This window comes from Camelus ferus, chromosome 26 (assembly GCF_009834535.1).
Source record: "Camelus ferus isolate YT-003-E chromosome 26, BCGSAC_Cfer_1.0, whole genome shotgun sequence".
Lineage (NCBI taxonomy): Eukaryota > Metazoa > Chordata > Mammalia > Artiodactyla > Camelidae > Camelus > Camelus ferus.
In genome coordinates this window covers 4,228,335-4,247,666 of record NC_045721.1, presented here as the reverse complement: position 1 = coordinate 4,247,666, position 19,332 = coordinate 4,228,335, and the positions used below count along the sequence as shown (strand labels likewise).

At 44.8% G+C, this 19,332-nt stretch overlaps 1 protein-coding gene across 7 annotated transcripts in view; it reads left to right on the top strand.

The window, feature by feature from the left end:
• Positions 1–19,332, top strand: part of TACC1 (transforming acidic coiled-coil containing protein 1) — a 93,374-nt gene that overhangs the window by 12,533 nt on the left and 61,509 nt on the right. For 3 of the 7 annotated variants that reach the window (XM_032468459.1, XM_032468455.1, XM_032468454.1), the window contains exon 1: positions 5,996–6,222. The exons of 1 other annotated variant lie outside the window; for it this stretch is intronic. In XM_032468459.1, coding sequence (XP_032324350.1) covers positions 6,146–6,222 — 77 coding nt within the window. In that variant the 5' untranslated portion in view covers positions 5,996–6,145. Of the gene's footprint in view, positions 1–5,995; positions 6,223–19,332 lie in introns of those variants that run through there. 3 more of the 7 variants (XM_032468456.1, XM_032468457.1, XM_032468453.1) reach the window with 3 other exon arrangements.

Sequence of the window (19,332 nt, the reverse complement as noted above, 5' to 3'; positions counted from 1 at the left end):
CAGGACAGCACTGAGACAGGAGAGGATGGAGACCTTGTTTATGTGGCACAGATTTGCTTTTCAGTGATGCCTGGGGAGAGGTTTTAGGGGCAGATTCAGCCGGAGCTGAACTTCCAAGGTGAGGGCTAATTTACACAGCACTCTTCGTCTGTGGAGCAGGACGGAGACGCTGCTGGCAGGATGCTGAGGACTGTGGTTCTTCCAGGTACAGGTGGCTTGACTATGAAGAAATGGGACTCTTTTTTCTCCCCAGTTTAATGACCAGAATATTGATTAGTATTTGCTTTGGCTGAGTCTTACAGAAGCCCAAAACAACAGTGGCTTAGCAACATGTAAGTAAATTTTTCTCTCACATAAAAGAAATCTGTAGGTAGGCGATTCATGGTAGGCGTGGAGGCTCCACGTGTCATGGATGAGGGTCTATCAAACTCAGATTTGAGTATGGCTGCGTGAACTCAGCGATCGCATCAGCATTCCAGTCAGCGGGGAAAAGAAAGAACCAAAAAAGGGCTCACCTCCTGTCTTCCTGTCTTAGTCTGTTCTGGCCCCTGTAGCAAAATACCACAGACTGGGCCGCTTGTAAACAACAGGAATTTATTCCTCGTCATTTTGGAGGCTGGACGTCTGAGATCAGGACACCAGCCTGGTTGTATTCCAGTGAGGCGCTCTTCCTGGTTCACTGCGGGTGCCTTCTAGCGGTGTCCTCACCCGCTGGAAGGGGCAACGGGTCTGTCTGGAGCCTCTTTTATAAGGACACTGATGGATTTAAGCATCTCCCAAAGGCTCCATCTCCTAATACCATCACCTTGAGGGGTTAAGATTTTAACCTGTGAAATTTGGGGGTGCAAAAACATTCGGACCATCGTACCTCCCTGTGCCCCACCCACCCATGATACTTCCTGGGAGTTGAACTTGACATTTCTGTTTTTCTCCCATCGCCCAAAACTTGGTCACATGGCCACACCTAAGCGCAATGGAGACTGGGAAACAGCTTTTATTCATAATACCTAAAAATCAGGGTTTTTTTTTTCTTTTACTAAGAGAGAAGGGGAGAACTGATGTTAGGGAATATTCGTCTTGAGGATTCTCAGACTTCCAGTTATGCAGTGATACTCCCATGGCTCCACTCCTTTGATCCCTTAAAATCATCTTCAGGGCCCAGAGCAAATTATTTTCAACATTCCAAGGGAATTTTCATCCTGTGGAGGCAAATCTGATTTCCAGAAGCAGGCCGGGGTCACTCAGGACAACCGTGATGGTGATAAAGCTGAGAATTGCCATTTCATAAGAATGAAATATGCACTTCTACTGCTGGATAGTATAGGCTGTCCTGGGTATTGTGACCATGCCTACAGAAAATGACTCTAAAACCTGGACGTAATACATAAAGCAATTATTTGAAAAGGAAACAGAAGTAGGTAGATTCTGGTGGGTAGGGTATAGCTCAGTGGTAGAGTGCGTGCTTAGTGTGTGTGAGGTCCTGGATTCAATCCCTAGTACCTCCATTAAAAAAAAAAAAAAAAAGAAGTAGTTAGATTCTGGTGTTGCAGGTCAGCTTGGAGAAGAGGAGATGAGGACTTATACAAGGGGCTTGAGTAGAAGAGAGACATACACGAGAAACTCCAGACTCTTTCTGTTCCGGGGAATGAGAAAAGTGAAGCCAGGAAACCATGAATGCTGAAAAAGTAGGGGAACCCAGGAAGGGAAGAGCCCAAGAGGGGATCCCCAAGCCAAATCTCTGATCAACCCCTGGACCACTTCTGCACAGAAAACACTGAAAGCTGCTCGGCTAGACAGAAGATCAGCACTCAGACTAGATCTGCACCCAAGAAACAGGGTTTGCATTTCAAGCCCAGTAAGAAAATTACACCCTGGAAAAAAGGAAAAACAGCTCTCATCAGAGGAAAATAATGGGACCTGAAATCTCCACAACTTAGTATTCACGATGTCCAGGATGCAGTCCAAAATTATCTAACGTATCAAGAACTGTAAAGACGAAACACATTCTTTAAAGTCAATCAGATCTAACCTGGAGATGAACGTTATGTTAGAATTTAAAAGGCAAGTGTTCTTAAGTGTTTCTATACTTTTAAAAGATTTCATAGCTATCCTCAGTGAAGTAAAAATAATAACAATGCGGGGGGAAGCGCTTATTTTCAATTAAGCAAAATCTCAGCGGAGGAAAGGGAGGTTTCAACAGAGAAATTGAAATCATAAAAAAGAACCAAATGGAAATCCCTTTTTCAGTTGCTCTCTTTCTACTTGAAAGATTTAGAACATTTTGACCAAGGTGTGCCTTGGCATGGACTTTGTTATGTTTATTTTCTTGGTGTTTGTTTAGCACATTTCTGATTTTTACTACATTTGGGAATGTTTGGCTATCATTTCTTCACATATTTTTCTACTCCATTCTCTTCTCAGCTTCTGGATTTCCAATTGTATGTAAATTTGACGTTTGATTTCATCTGAAACGTCTCTGAGATTTTGTCCATTTTATTCCTGTGTTTTTCCTCTCTATTACTCATCCTGAATAATTTTGATTGATCCATCTTTAACTTTACTTATTCTTTCATTTGACATGTCCATTTGGCTATTAAGTGCATCTGGTGAATTTTTTTTTTCAGAAGTTGCACTTTTCAGCTCTAGAATACACATGAAGAAGTACATTATTCATGTACTAAATGGGCTATGAAAAGTTAAGGATGTATTTGGTAACTTAAAAGTCAACCGCTAAAAACAAAATGCTAACACTATAGTTAAAAAGCCATCAATAAAACTAGAATGGAATAATTGTTAAAAAAAAACCTCAAGTAATCAAAAAAGTAGGAAATGGGAAATGGAGAAACAAATGTCAGAAGAGAAAAAAAAAATAAAATGATCGACCCATTCCCAATCATAGAGATAATTACAATAAATGTTAATGACCTAAACATTTCAATTAAAAAAAGATCGGCAATTGTTTTTATATGGATTTTAAAAAGCCAAATATAACACCTCATTGAAGAAGATATACAGACGGCAAACAAATACGAAATGCTTATATGAAAAGATAACTCCACATCAGATGTCATTAAGAGACTGCAAATTAAAGCAACGTGATACCATTACACACCAGTAAGAATGGCAAAAATCCAGAACACTGATGACACCAAATGCTGGTGAGGATGAGGAGCAACAGGAAATTTCATTCATTGCTGGTGGGAGTGCAAAATGGTCCAGCCACTCTGAAAGATGGTTTGGTGGTTACTTACAAAACTAAACCTACTCTTAGAATAGGATGCAGCAATTGCATTTCTTACTATTCACCCAAATTAGCTGACAACTTATGTCAAAGCAAAACTCTGCCCACAATAATAATAGCAGCTTTATTCATGAAGTGCCAAAACTTGGAAGTAACCAAGATGTCCTTCAGTGGGTAACTGCATAAATAAACAGTGATACATCCAGACCAGGAATATTATTCAGGGTTTAAAAAAAAAGAGAGAGCTATCAAGCCACAAAAAGACATGGAGGAATCCTAAATGCATTTATTATTAAGTGAAAGAAGTCAATCCATAAAGGCTACATACCACTGGATTCTAACTATATGACATCTGGAAAAGGCAAAACTATGGAGACACTAAAAATATCAGGGGATTGGGGAGGGGAAGGATGAATAGGCAGAGCAGAGAGGGCTTTTAGGGCAGTGAAACTGTATGACACTACAGTGGTGGAGACTTGTTGTTATGTATTTGCCAAAATAAGTGGAATGAACACCACCAAGAGTGAATCCTGATGTAAACCAGATCCTGGCTCTGCTTCCAAGAGAAGTACAAACCATTACATGTTGGTGGGAAGAGAGGTGTTTGGGGCTCTCGGGTCTACGCGGGGCCCTCGTCAGTTTACTTCCCAAAGACAAGACTTCCTTTGACTGTCTTCCTCTGGGTCTGGAGCCCCAGCCACCCCTGTCTCTGTACCAGCCAGGCTGGCAAAACCAGTGAACACAAGCATGTCTGCAGAGATGTTCTTTGGGCCCCTATAGTCCCCCTTTTGCATTCTTGTGCAGACTCCTTTTCCCCCTCATTGTCTCAGTTTCTCTGCACCACAACAGGACATGGGCTTCACTTTTCCCCTTTTCTCTTAAACCATTTTAGTAATGCCATCCCGTGCCTTTCTGCAAACGTAGTAATACAGCTCCTCCCATCAGCCCATCTTGTCTAGCCGGCAGAAAGAAATCTCTCCCATCCTCACCGTCCTCTCCCACCGCCTCTCCTCCCATTTTCCCCTTGGAATAACCCACTGGGAATAAAGCCCTTCCTCCCTAGGAGGGGCTGAGTGTTCCTCCGGAGGGGACACCAGCTCTGACAAGGTCATGTTTGCATTTTCAATGACACTTCCATCACAGTGTCCAAGTATTCCAGACTGACTGCAGGCAGAATTTGAACTTTTAAAAAATTACCTGCCAAGAGTCAACTTTGATTCAGCTATTTGAAATCCTTCCCACAAAACCTCAATACCCAGTCTCAATGCCCTTTTACTAATTAATGTTTATTTTCCTACCCCCAGGTAGTCTGCTTGTCTGCGTCTACGTAGGCTCAGACAGCGTCCTAAACCCCGGGGAACTCTCTGGATTTAGTAGAGTGAAGAGAAGGTATAAACAGGAAGCCAAAACTTGACATAAAAAAGAGAGATCTGTTGTAAACATGTCTCTATTAGGGGTTTCCCATCCTTTCTGGAAACAATAAAATGTAGCCACATCTTTTTTGTCCATAGCTTCCAGTCGAGGAGGAAGTTAATGTCCAACACGATTCTGTGTGCATAACCGCAGGCTAATATTTATATGTAAGCCAGGATACAGGCGCTGTGCCAGCACTAAAGCTTGGATACAGAGATAAGGAAGCGTTCTTGCCATTAAAGAACTCATATTCTAGTAGAAGACAGACAAGTGAAGAGATCATCACAAAATGAGGTTGGTAAAGTGCTATGTTAGAGAAATTAACAAGTGCTGGGAGAGCAGCGGGAAGGAAGGAGATAACATGTGTAAGATGATGCACTTACCAACAATGATGAGTTTCTACGATGTGTGTGCCAAGCAGTGTTGGGGGAACAGTGAAAACGAAATCAATCCCCTGTCTTCACGGAGTTTACATTCTAGTGCAGGAAACAGGCAATAAGAAAAAAAGATGTAAGATCAGGGAACAGGGTGGTGTTACACAAGGCAGTTTGAGTTGGGTCAGGAAGGATAAATAGATGTTAGCAGCAAAGGGCGTTCCACTCTGTCAACACACAAAACTAAACGCTGGGATGGCCAAGAGGTGGCTGGAGGAGAGGGAAGCAGGGGACGGGAACGGATGAGAAAGAGCATGAAATATTCTGAAAAGGGAGTTATGAGCTGCAGAAGTAGTAGATCGCAGGTGTCACGGGAGGGCCAGGGTGCATTTTTTTTCTCCTGAGTTTGGAAGAGAATTCATTCATCGGTTGTCAGAACCGGAAGGGACATTAAGAGGTAGACAGAGATCATGCTTCCTTATTTTACAGACGAAGAAAGGAAGACTCGGAGACGGAGAAGTAACTTGTCCCAAGTCACCCGGCTAGTCGAGGGCAGAACCAGGATTCCTCCAGTTTTCTGCACAGCTCGGCGCGGGCTTCTGTGCGGGAGAAGCGGCTGGGGGAGGCCCGCGGCTCGAAGGCAGCCCGGGTCGGGGATGCCGGCACACACCGCCCCCTCCCGGGGCTGCTCTGCAGGGCCTCCTTCCAGCCGCTCCCCTTACAGCCTCCCGCTGGGGCTCCCCGGGCGCTGGCGGCAGAGGCTTGAGGAGCAGGCAGGGAAAGCGACGACTCCCGGCCCCCCCCGCCCACTCCACCTGTTGCCCTCGGCCGCCGAGGGGCTCAGCATCGCCCGGAGGAGAATGGGGGCCGGGGGTCGGGGGCTGCCGTGCGGGCCGAGCCCTGCGATTGGCGGAGAAGTCGCAGCGTCTCCGGCAACGCCCTTTCGCCGGCTCTCCCGGAGGCCGGGACCCTGAGGCCGGGCTCCCGGGCACCCCCGCCCACCCGCAGCCCCACCCTTCCTCCTCCGCCTGCCGCCTCCTCCTCCCGCTGGGGTCCGGGTCGGGCCGGCGAGCCGCGGAGCACGGGCAGGCGCAGCCGGGGCGCCGCGCTCCGAGCCATGGGAGGCGCCCACTCTCAGACCCCGAGGGGCCGGGAGCCGGCCGCGGAGAGGCCCCCGAGAGCTGGAGAGACCGCGTGAGTCCCAGAGCCCCCCCTCCCCGGCGCCCCCCACCCCCCACCCCGGGGCCACTGTTCGGGGTTTCGCGTGCCAGCACGGGACGGGAGCGCACGGCGTCCGTCCCACCGGGGCTGGGGAGGTGGGGCTCCCGCTCGCGCCCGCGGGGCGCAGGGGCGCAGGGGCGCGGGGGTGGGCCTGGTAGGACATCCCGCCCCGGGGACGCACAGCACCGACCCCACCGCGACAGAATCGCGCCGAGGCGAGGCTGAGGTCCCGCGCCTTGTTCACGTTGCGCGGTTGGGACAAGGGGACCCCGAGGTTTTCCGGACTCGTCCCGGCAGGAACACTTCACGTGTCCTAAAGGGCTCAGAAACACTCCCGAGACAGAGCTATTTGCAGGGGGGGAGTAGATACGAGAAAAGGACTGAGTCTCAGAGATAACTCCGCTCGTGTCGGCCTTCAGAGTCCAGGAACTTGATGCAGTGCGGGCTGTTCACAAGAACTCCCTCTCTTGTTGGCTCCGAGGGCTTCACAATGATCTCAGAGAAAGGGCCGTATTGTAGCAGCAGCAATTAGGCTTTTGTTCTGGGACAGCTACAGTTGGGGACACCAAGTACTGAAATGCAAGCTCCGAAGGGACGTTTGTAGAGAACGTGATTTAGAGCAAGTTGCACAGTTTGAAAGACGGCCTTGAATCTTACCACGGCGAGGACGCATTGATAAGTATTAATTTGAGAACCCACTCTTTAAGCGTTTGATTTAAAACGTTTGAAGTGTCTCTGTGTCTTGGAGGTGAGGTAATGTCAAGGAATCCATACTCTATTTCAATGCCGCCAATGCCAAGGTTATTTAGTTTGCGAAAGATACACTTGGCCGTCATATAGGCAGCCTGGGCCATGGGAAGGCTTTTTTTGATTATCTTTTATGATTATCTTTTCCAGACAAATTAAACTCCGGATATCCAACGTGTTAGTTGTTCCTCCTGATGTTTACATGTGATCACTAATCTAAATTTAGTTCCAGGGGAGGGTATCGCTCAGTAGTACAGCACATGCCTAGCAGGCATGAGGTCCTGGGTTCAATCCCCAGTACCTCCATTAAAATAAGTAGATAAACATAATTACCTACCCCTCAAGAAAAACAGAACTTATTTCTAGCATCTTAGCTGAGAATTATTGAGCGTGGGAAATGTGCCAAACACTGTTCTCAAAACTCTGTGTTGTTTAATCCCCAAGAACACTGAGTTAGTTTCTGTTATTGCCCTCATTTGATTGGTGAGGAAACTAAAGTACAGAGACGAGAAGTGACTTGTCCAAGGTCACACAGCTAGAAAGTGGAGGACCCAGGCTGTCTGACTCCAGAGATCCTGGTGCAGCTCCTCCCCACAGGAGAGTTGTGACCGTCTTAGGAAACAAACATCGCAGTTGGCAACAACACACTCCATGTTTTCTTTAATTCTTCCCGAATAAGGGGAAAATCAGAATTAACAATGTTTATACCTAATAAGAGAAAATGGCCAAAGTGGATTTAACTTTTTAAAAAGCAAACATAAGAGGCAGTTAGAAGACTGAGATGAAGTTAAGAGTTTTGGAGACAGGATAGCCCTGGGTTTAATTCTAGGCTCTGCTCCTTAACAGCTGGAGATCTTTTATCTGTTCCTTAACCTCTCTGTTTCCTTGTGTGTAAAGTGGGAATGAAGACAGTGTCCACTTCGTAGGCTTTTCTGAGGATAGGATCATGAATATATGAATACCAAGTTAGTTTTCTCTCTGAGCAGTAAGTTGTTTGAGCAAGGATGACAGTTGACTATTTAATCTTTGCGAGCATGTGGCTGGTTTTATGGTGTAGCTCCAAAGTAAATATTGGAATCATTCCCTGATAGGAAGCTGAAGAAATGAACTCAGAGCTTTCTGGGTAGGATGAGGAATTAATTCTCAGTTGTTAAATTATCCCATGCTTTGACAACAGACAGAGGATCTCTCTCGCCAGTGAGGGTCTACATGTGCCTTATATATTTAGCAAAGCTTGCCTAAAAATAATCAACATAAAATCCTATCCTTGGTCTAAACCTGGGAATACAGCCCAGGGATGCCCTTCCCTACTCAGGTGACTACATTAAGAAGCACATAAGGGGGGAGGGTATAGCTCAATGGTTAGAGTGTGTGCTTAGCATGCACGAGGTCCTGGGTTCAATCCCCAGTACTGCCATTAAAACAAATAAACAAACCTAATCACCTCTCCCCCCTTAAAAAAGAAAAGCACATAAGCCCATGGAGGTAGTGTTGGGATTTGGGGCTTCATCAGAGTGTGCAGGTTCTGCTTAATGAGTCAACGCTACAAGCCACGTGGCACAGAGTAGGGGAAAATGCTAGATGAGCTTCGATGCCTGTGATATATCTGAAAAGCAAAAAGCATGCTTTTTACCCAAGTCCTGTCTCCTTCAGATGTACAGTCACGAGGGTCTCCATGGTCATTTATCATTATTATTATTGAAGTACAGTCAATTACAATGTGGCAATTTCTTGTGTACAGCGCAGTGTCCCAATTATGCATATACATGCATTTATTTGTTTTCTTTTTTTTCATTGAAGGTTATTACAATATTACAAGATATTGAACATAGTTCCCTATGCTATACAGAAGAAACTTTTTTAAAAAATCTATTTTCATATATAGTGGCTAACATTTGTAAATCTCAAACTCCAAAATTTACCCCTTCCCACCCGCTCCATGGTCATTGTTAATGTCATGCAGCTTCAGATTTCCTGCCAGACACGTGGTTGCCTTGGATAACACTGACCTCGAGGAAGTTCTTCTGCTCAGGCCACTGCATTTTCAAAATCTATTGTTCCTTTAAAAAAAAACACATGAAGATCTCACCAGTAATGCATTAAGACTGGCATTTGTCTCTTGAGGGAGAAAGTATGTTTCAGAATGTTCACAATTTATATTTCGGAATAATTTAATCAACTGTGAGAACTGACCAGGTAAATCTGTCTCACAAACACTCTGTTTTGAAATATTAACATGTCTGGATGTGCATGGAGAGAAAGTTCTGATATTAAGAGAAAACTCATTATTAGGGAAAATTGTAGGTGTCTCCCTTCCCCAGAGCAAACAAATGAGCGGGTTTTAGTAAAAAACAAAATTAGGGAGATTTTCACTTCATTTATTCAGGGAGGCTGCCCAATATGGTGATAAGAGCAGAAGCTGCAGAGTCAGGCAGACCTGGGCTGGAATTCCAGCAACGTCGCTTGCCAGCTTGGTTTCAAGAAGCTTTGGAAAATAATCGTTTAACTCTTCAGTTTAACATGACAGTAATAATCATATCTACTTAATGACTTGGTGTATATTATTGGTCCAGAGCGTGGTACTTCAGGGCTTCCTATCTGAGTTATTATTAATGCATTCACTTGGGTATGTACTGAGAAACTGGATGCTGTGTTGGGTTCAGTGGATGCATATTTTTGAGTGAGGCAGGGTCTCTTCTAAAGGCAGGGTTGACTTGTGTGCTGATTCCGCAAGACCTCTGGGAGAAGCAAGACAAGGACTCTTTCGAGTTAACTTTTTCCTCAGTTCATTTCCATTTCCCAGAAAGATGCGCTATCCAGCGGGTAGACCTGTGTGTGGGGATGTTGTAGTTTGGGGAACTCTTTGAAAACATTGACCCCTGAGTGGATTATTTTCGGCAGTGTGGCCAAGGTGGGTTTTCTAAGAGCAGTATATAATTTCGGAGAGGTTTGGAGACTGACATAAAGCAGAACCTATTTCTCAATAGGGAATATGGCAAGTAACCAGTCCATCTAGTGTTTGGAAAGTGGGACTCAAAAGCAAGAAACTTTCTGAAACCCATTTCTTTCAAATTTATGATATTGTTCACCACCTCCTCACCACACAATTTTTATTGTCATTAAAATCATTTAAGTCCCCAGTTGCTATAGAAATTTTTTCAGACATCAGTGTCAAATGTTTTAGCGTACAGTTAAGAGAGAGTTTTAGAGAACGTTTGTGGGGAAAAAAAAAAACCAGAAAAACCAGCTATATGAAGTAAAGTTAAACGAAATATAATGTTTAAGTTGGAGGAGGGACTTGAGAGATATAGAAAGATATAATTAGTTGGACATGTTGGCTGCCTTCATCTCTGGCGATGCCAACCCAACAGGAAGTGGTTTGAATCGCAGGATAGTGGAATTATTTGTGTCTATATGTTGAGTTTAGATATCACAACTTCTAGACCGTGTGGGTAGTTGATAGGAAAAAGGATTGGTAGTAAAGAGAGTTAATACTTGAAGAAAAAGCCCTTTCTGCCAATCATTAAAAGGTAAGAGAGAGGGGAGGGTAGCTCAGTGGTAAAGTGTGTGCTTAGCATGCAAGAGGTCCTGGGTTCAATCCCCAGTCCCTCCATTAAAATAAATAAGTGAATAAATAAACCTAATTACCTCCCCCCAAAACAAAAAATAAATGAATAAATAAATAATTTTTTAAATGATAAGAGAGAGACTCTAGGTGGGGTTTCGAGTTTGGTTTTGCTCCACGATTTCTTCTTTTAGCTTTGGTGGCCGAATGCGCCCCAGCCTCACCTCCGCCCTACAGCTTCTCCCAGCTGGTGTGTGTTTTGGTGTTAAAAGTCAAGAAGAAAATGGGGGAGGGAGAGGGGCAGAGCTGCTGGTGTCCTGAGCTAGCAAAGTGGATTATTTGATGTTTGAGTTGGGTGGTAGCCAGAGTGGGCGGCAGGGTACATGAATTTGTTAACCCAAGGTCAGGATATGTACTTGGTAGCGTCCAAGTACATCAGGGTGGCATCCCCAATGGCCGTGGAACCTAGAGGAACATCTGAGAAAGTTCACTCTGGCTGTTCTAGGGTGCTTTTCTTTGCAGGTTGTGTGTGTGTGTGTGTGTGTGTGTGTGTGTGTGTGTGTGGTAAAATACACGTAAGATAAAATTCACCATCTTAATCATTTTTAAGTGTACAGTTCATTGGCATTATGTCCATTCACAACGTTGTTCAACCATCATGATTATCCACATACTGTTCAACTTTTTGAGGACCCGGCAAACTGTTTTCCACAGGACTTCACCATTTTACATTCCCACCAGCAATGCATGAGGATTCCAGTTTCTCCACCTCCTTGCTCACATTATATTTTGTTTGTTGTTGTTTTGCTTTGGGGATTTTTTTTTTTTTTTTTGGTTCATAGCTATCTTCACGGGTATTAAGTGGCATCTCGCTGGTTTTGATTTGCATTTCCCTAATGATTAGTAATGTTGATTGTCTTTTCATGTGTTTATTGGCCATCTGTATGTCTTCTTTGGGGAAATGTCTATTCAAATCTTTTGCCCAGTTTTGAATTAGGTTGTTTGTTTTGTTGTTGTCAAGTTATAGGCATTCTTTATATATTCTGGATATTAATCCCTCATCAGGTATGTGATTTGCAAACATTTTCTCCCATTCTGGAGGTGGCCTTTTTATTGTGTCAGTAATGCCCTTTGATGCAAAAAAGTTTTTAACTTTGATGAAGTCCAGCTTATCTATTTTTTTCTTCTGTTGCCTGTGCTTTTGTTGTTATATCCAAGAAGTCATTGCCAAATCCAATACCATGAAGATATTCCCCTACATCTTATTCTAAGAGTTTCATAGTTTTAGCTCCTAAGTTTAGGTCTTTGATCCCTTCGAAGGTGAACTTTGCATATGGTGTGAGGTAAGGGTTCCTTCAGTCTTTTGCATGTGGATCCAGTTTTCCCAGCACCATTTTTTTTTCAAGCATCCTTTCCCAATGAACGATGTTTGCATGCTTGTCGAAATCAATTGACAATATATGTGAGGGTTTATTTGGCAGCTCTGCTCTATCCTGTTGACATATATCTTTGCCTTTATGCCAGCACCACACTTGGATTACTGTAGCTTTGTAGTAGGTTTTGAAATCAAGAAGTTTTAATCCTTCAACTTTGTTCCTTTTCAAGATTGTTTTAGCTGTTTGGGGTTTCTTGAGGTTTGTTTTTGTTTTTGTAATTTAATCTCTCCATCTGTCTTTGTCTCTGTCTCTGTCTTTTTCTTCTTGGCTGGTGGCAGTCAGCAACCTTGCATGGGAGAATGCTGGACTGCCTTCAGGTGGGGGGTGTGCTATCCCAGAAATTCTCTTTCCCTGCCCTCCCTTCTACCTCGCCTCCAGCCAGACTTTTCACCTCAAGACACGAACCTGCTATGAGCCAGACACTCAGGCACTGAGTGTCCAAAGAGGATCCAGATGTGGTGGGGAGCCCAGTAGGGGAGGGCAGGAGTCACTGTATGGTCAGAGGTCCCAAGAGACAAGCATTAGGGAGCACCTGTTCCCAGAGGAGAAACTGATCCTTGAAGGTGTCTTCAGGGATGAGTGAGCAGCCGGGGGGAGAGCAGGCCAGGATCTGTCATGTCCGGGCAGTGGGGAGGAGTTGGGGGTCAGGTGGGGATGGTATGGATCTGGGGATTGGGAAGCAGCGAGTCTGGAGGGGTGGAGAAGGGCTGTGTGCCAAGGTCTTTGTGGCAGTGTGGGAGTTTGGACTTAATTCCAGGAGCCATAGATGGGGGCTTTCAGCTGACGGTTGGACAAGCCCTGGGGGGAGCTGGGGGGAAGTATTCTCCCCGAGGGGCTCAACGTCTTGGTGGGAGTCCCTGTGATTCTCCCCAGCACCTCATCCATCTCCGAGCCAGGCATCACATCCAGGATGCTAGATTTCCCTTTTTCAGCTTCTTTGTCCTCATTTTTTAAAATATTATTTATTTATTTATGTTTGTATTTGGGGGAGGAGGTAATTAGGTTTATTTATTTATTTATTTATTTATTTATTTATTTATTTAATGGCGGCACTGGGGATTGAACCCAGGACCTTGGGCATGCTAAGCATGCGCTCTACCACTGAGCTACACCCTCCCCTCCTCTTCATTTTTGCATATTAGCAATTCAATAACATGTATAAACATTTTCTTCTTTTCACTTTTCTAGTTTTCCAAATTTTCTATCACAAATACTTTCCTTTGATAATCATAACATACATTTTTTTTTAAATCTGAAAATTTAGAAAACTCAGAAAACTACAAAGAAGATAAACCACTCATAATCTCATCACCCAAAGATGACTGTTAATATGTTGGTACATTTTATGACAGTCTCCCTTTTTTTGCAGTTAATATAATTTTCAAAAGTGGGGTTATATTACATATGTTTTACATCCTAATTTTTTCACTTAACATTAGAAACATTGTATCCTTATACTGAAATATTTTATTTCTTGCTTAATGGTACACTCTGCATGTACTATAATTAATTTAATTTTTTTCCAAATGGCTGGTATTCAGGGTGATTGCTATTTTGATTATATAAGTAACACAGTTAATAAATAAATTCTTTGTGCATCTCTGATTAATAACTCAAGATACCTAGACATTTAATTATAGGGTCAAAGAATGAACGTTCTAAAGGTTATACTTCCTTTTGTATTACTATATATTTCTATTATTAAATTATTCCCCCCAAAGTAGTACAAATTACCCCCCCGCCCCCGGAGTATAGCATCCTTTCCATTACTGACCACTGTCATTTTCAATCTTTGCCAGTTTGGTGAAAGAAAAAATATATATAATCTTGTTTTGATTTTTTAATTCTTATCAGTGAGAGTGAACTTTTTATGTTTATTAGCCATTTGTAATGTTTTAATTTATTTATTTCTCTTTGCCAATTTTGTATCAAGATACTACTTTTTCTATATTTATTTGTGAGAATTCTTTGTATGGTGAAGCCAGTTATCATTTATCAAGCACTTACTATGTGCTAGGAAAATGTTAGTCTCTCATGTGCATTAAGTGGTATGATGCTCAAAAGAACCCAGTGAGGTAGGCGCAGTTTTAAATTTCCATTTTACACATGAGGAAACAGGCAGAGATTCAATAACTTGTCCAGGATGTCACAGCTGGAGTGACAAAATTGAGATTTCTAGATGGCCTGAATTCAGAGACCTATGTGCCTGGCCCTTGTCTTATATAAATCTGTTCACCCTTGCCCACCATTTTTGTTTTGTATCTTCTGAAGGAGAGGTATTTTTTTTCATTAACTTTTTATTTGAGAACCGTTCCAGATTTACAGAAAATTTCAGCAGATATACCGAGAGGTCCCCATAGACGCCAGAAGCAGCTTCTCTTATTATTAATGTCTTATATGAATATGGCACTTTAGTTACAGTTAATGAAAATGAAACCATCATTGATATATTATTATTAACTAAAGTCCATACTTTATTTAGATTTCCTTAGTTTCTACCTGATATCCTTTTTATGCTCCAGAACATACTACATTTAGTTACTTTTTAATACAAATCAGCCTATCCTGTTCTCCTTTGAGGTTTCCTCTCTGTCTTTGTGCTTAGTAAGCTCTTCCCTGTCCCAGAATGAGATCACTGTTCTTCTTCTAGTTGTCGCATCACGTCCTTTTCTTTATAAGAAACCATTCATGGTGGGGAAGGTGGCTCAGTGGTAGAGTGCATGCCTAGCATACGTGAGATCTTAGGTTCAGTCCCCAGTACCTCCATTAAAATTAAAAAAAATTTTTTAATTAAAAAAGAAAAAAAGAAATCATTCACTCGATCTGAAGTTTGTAGACTGTCTAGAAAGAAAGCTCTAACATCTTATTTTTTTTTCAAAATAGCCAACCAGTTACTCCAGTACTAGTGTTAAATAGTAAATAATCCTTTCTCTTCCCACAGATTTGTAATACCATTTTTAAAAATTCAATATTATATCAAGATATTCAGTATCTTTCCTTCTGTTTAACCCTTGATGGTTTTTCTCTTTCCATTCTCACTCACTCAGCAAATATGAGTTGGCTGCCTTCTTACATTCAGGCACTGTGAATATTATTTTTTATTTATGTGGGAATTCACAGGGGCACAGGAAAGCATTTCTCAGTGTATAAAATCTGAACTTTAGCCTCCAGTATTGGGGGCAGGACATTTGCCAGAGAGTCAGACAAGGGAGGCGACCTTGGGAAAGGAGCTTGGCAAAAATAAGAACCTTCACCACTGAGATTTTCTTGTAGGTTTTACGCCGACCTAGGTCACCCTGCTGTCCACCTGAAGGTTTCACTTTAAGCAGTTTCACTTCCTGTGCAGAAACAGCGGTGCCTTCAGATTCTTGCAGGTCCTCGGTGTGCTTTGTCCGGCTTAGTTTTTCATGAACAGTCTAGACTTTATTCTTCACAGTAACGTGGTATAAAGTCCAGATTTATATAAGGAATGACGAATGGTGCACTGCTTCTCTCTACTCTTCCTTTATCTTCCACCTCATCTACCGGTGGGGACTTGGGAGCCTTGGAGAGTAAGTGAATCCCTCTTTGGACATTTCTTCAGTCTCAGTGTTCTTACTGCTAAGGGCACTGGATGTCTTTTTTGTTTTTTGTTTTTTGTTTTGGCCTGTACATGGTACAGTTTTACCTTACTCTTATGGTATGTCTGCTGTGAATGTTTTTAATAACAATTGTAAACGAAAGAAATGCTCTGTGGCTTACTTAAAGGCAGGGGTGTGACGTAGAAACTTGAGCATCGTATCTGTTTTCTGGAAGCAGGGTAGTTCTGTTTCTAATTAAACCCATACGTCTGTCTCACACCGCATGTCCCCATCACAGCCTGACAGTGTGGAAGGTGGCTGGTTTGGATGAGAGCTCCGAGGAATCTTCGGAAGATGCTTTTGCTGTAGAGCAACAACTCTGAAAACTTGCTTGGGTCACAGATCCCTTGATAACATAAAACTTTTCTAGACTTTTTCCAAGTGAAAAGTACACATATACACAGGACCTGAAAGTTAAGAGAGGGGTGGAGGGTATATCTCAGTGGTAGAGCAGCTGCTTGGCATGCATGAGGTCCTGGGTTCAGTCCCCAGTCCCTCCACTAAGGGGGAAAAGATTTAGGAGGGTCAAGAGATCCTGAGGCTGAGGCATTATCTTACTTTAATCCGCTCACAGACCCTATGATGTAGATGTAATCATCTCCATTTTACAGATGAATAAACTGAGGCCTGGGACAGTTGAGGAACCAACGCTGCAGAGTGAATGGTGGAGCAGGGATTCAGGCCAGCCTGGCTGAGAGGAAACAGTCACCCCATCATTTCCAGAGAGGGTTCTGCCACGGGGCAGCTTATTCACTAGTGGAGGCTTCAGTTTATCTGCTAGAAAATACGTTTTTATGGCTCTTTCCCTACTGATAACACAGTTCCAAGAACGTAAATGTTTGCGAAAACCTTGTCCAGCCCATTCGGTAGGCAAATAGCCACATACTGTATTGCATTTACTCAGAGCAGAGGGAAAGCCCCTCCCGGGTTTCTTTGCTGAATTATTTTTGTCTGTGAGCTGGGTGTTCCTAACAACTGCAAAATGTTATGTTTCCATAGCTACCTCAGAATTGTCCTTAAATAGGGGTTTGAGAAAACAAAACTAAGAAGGCTTGGGCAAGGCACAGCGGTGGGAAGACAACAGACTTCTACCTGCCACATGTCACCTTCCAAGCACTTCTCTGCGTCCAGTGGAGCCTCGTCTCTGTCCCTTCCCCATTTGCCCCCTCTGCCTTTTCAAACTTGCTTATCCGCTGGTTTCACCTGTGTGAAGCCATGGTTCCCATCCTGGCGTGATGACATTCGGGAACACAAGTCAAGTTCTGAGTAACAGGGGCCACCTTTACAGTTGGTCCCCAAAGTGAAAGTTGGAAGGTTCTGTTGAAGACCAGATTGGAGCCAAGAGATACGGCCAAGTTTCAAGAGTAGCGGACGACAGCGGGGAGGAAGAGACCGAGGTCCGCCCTGCTTCTGGCCAGGTGGAAGGTGCTGTTCTCCAGTCTTCCCACCAGAGGGCGCCAGCCATCACCGGCCGAGTTTCTGGCCCTGTTGGCCCGAGGTGAACAGGACTTCAGGCCCCGCCTTTGCTGGGTGGGATAAAATGAGAAAGGCACCTGATACTAACTTACAGTACATGTAGGAGAGAAAAAAAAAGATTAGGGAACAAGGGAGAGTGAAACTGAGGTTTTTGATATTTCCAGTTTCTTCTGCTGGCCGGGCTTCTCGTCTCCCTGGTGTGTTGTTTCTCTTCACGCCTCCGAATGGCAGGGTTCAGGGCGTAATTTTTGTGGCTTCTGAGAAGCCTGGAGTCTTGCCTGTCCTTGGTGAGAGTTCCCTGGTGTTCACGGTGCAGTGTCAACACCCAGGGTTGGATGCAAAAGGGGTCCTTGTGACTTTTTGATTAATAGAAATACAAATCTTGAAGAGATTCTCTTCAAAAAATGTGCTGATTGACTGTGTGACAGAAGTTTCTGGTGCCTCCCCCCCACCAGGCTGCAGTGGAGTGAGCTTTCGCTCCCGAGGGGAAGGGGGAGCCCTGCCTCCCCGCCCCACGTGCTCCGGTTCCCCTTCGGCGGCCCTGCTGTCCCAGCCCCTCGGGAATGTCCCTCAGAATCCCAGAGCCAACACCTCTAATCCGGGACTGGCTCTTCCAGCATCTCTTTTTCTCAGTTTTTGTTGCCTGAGGCCTACACTTTTCAATTTCCTTTATGTTTCTCATTCAGCAGTCTTTTCCCAGTTTACGGCCTCTATCTTTTAAGTAAAAATTTGTTTTATACCCCTGATAATTGTCTTGTCTGACTGATTCCTTACCCCTGTGTGAACGGCCAATGGGGCTGGGGAGGGTCTTGTGTTTGGGGCTGAAATGCCAGTGAGGGGGTGGGTGTGTGTGTGTGTGTCTGTGACTTTGTGTGGGAGGTGTGTGTATGTATATGTGTGTGTGTGTGACCGTGTGTGTGACTGTGGGAGGTGTGTGTATATATGTGTGTGTGTGACTGTGTAGGGGAGGTGCGTGTATGTGACTGTGCGTGTGTGACTGCGTGTGGGGTGTGTATGTGTGGGAGGTGTATGTGTGGGTGTGTGTGTGACTGTGACTGTGATTGTGGGGTGTGTGTGTGACTGTGTGTGGGAGGTGCGTGTATGTATATGTGGGGGGGGGGGGTCCGTGCATGCGTGTGAGCAGTTCTCCCAGGGCAGTGACCCTTGGGCACAGAGCCGGCAGGAGACTCAGGCTCCCGCTGAGCTGAAGCGTCCTCGGGGCTGTGGCGGGTCCGTGCACAGCCCCAGTGACCGGTCGCATCCCAGACTCCCCACCTGCCTTGCAAAGCAGAGAGGGGTTGATGCCATGGTGTTCATCAGCAGGCAGATCTCTCCCCGGGACTGGCCTTGCTTCTGCGTCACTGGCGGGGAGCGTGGCCCGGGGTCTCCTTTCTCCTTTGCATCAGTGTCGTCACCTCCCTCAGGCCCCCCGCCCCTGCCCTCTCCCCGCATCTTCCTTCCCTCGGGTTGGAAAACCCTCTATGGAAGCTGAATCCTGTCTTCTCCTTTTTTGGTCATCCTGGAGCTTTCCTCCACTCCTGACACTGGATGTGTGAGACAAATCCGTCATGCGTCTGTTTTGTGTGCTTTGAGTTCAGACAGAACAAGTGGGTCCCTGGGCATGGGGTGCCCTCGCTGAGCCGCTCGGTAGATGCTCTTGAAGGAGTGAATTTAATTAAAGTGCGGATGCTGAAAACAAAACCATTATGAGTATCTGATTTAGAAAAAAAAAAACACCTCAGCGTCTAAAGGGAGAGAAAAAAAGGAAGCTTCCAGCACAGGGACGCGTCCGTCTCTCTGAGTTGGGGAATGTCTGGCCCGTTGGCCCCTGCTGGGGTTGGGAGGGAGCGTGAGTTCTGGGAACATCTGAGGCCACGTCTTCCCCGACAGCCGCACCCCGAGCCCCGCGATGAGGCTGAGGAATGTTGCCACACAGTCTGCACGTCTCCATCCCAGCCCCCGCCCGCCTGGGAAATGTGTCTGCCAGCTGTCCCTGCTGGAGGCTTGCAGAGTGTCAGAGATAAAGAGATGATTGAACCAGGAGGCTGGTGACTAATGGAAATGCCCATCCTGGTGGCCGACTCCCGCATGGAGTCCCAGCTCTGCGTGTCCTGCCCACGGCTGTCCTTGAACCGGGCTCAGCCGGTCCGCGGGGATGCCTGCAGGCCGGTCCTCCTGGGGAAAGTGTTTCGTGTCCCTCCATCCCTTGGGAATCCTACCAGAGGGCCCCAGGTTTGTT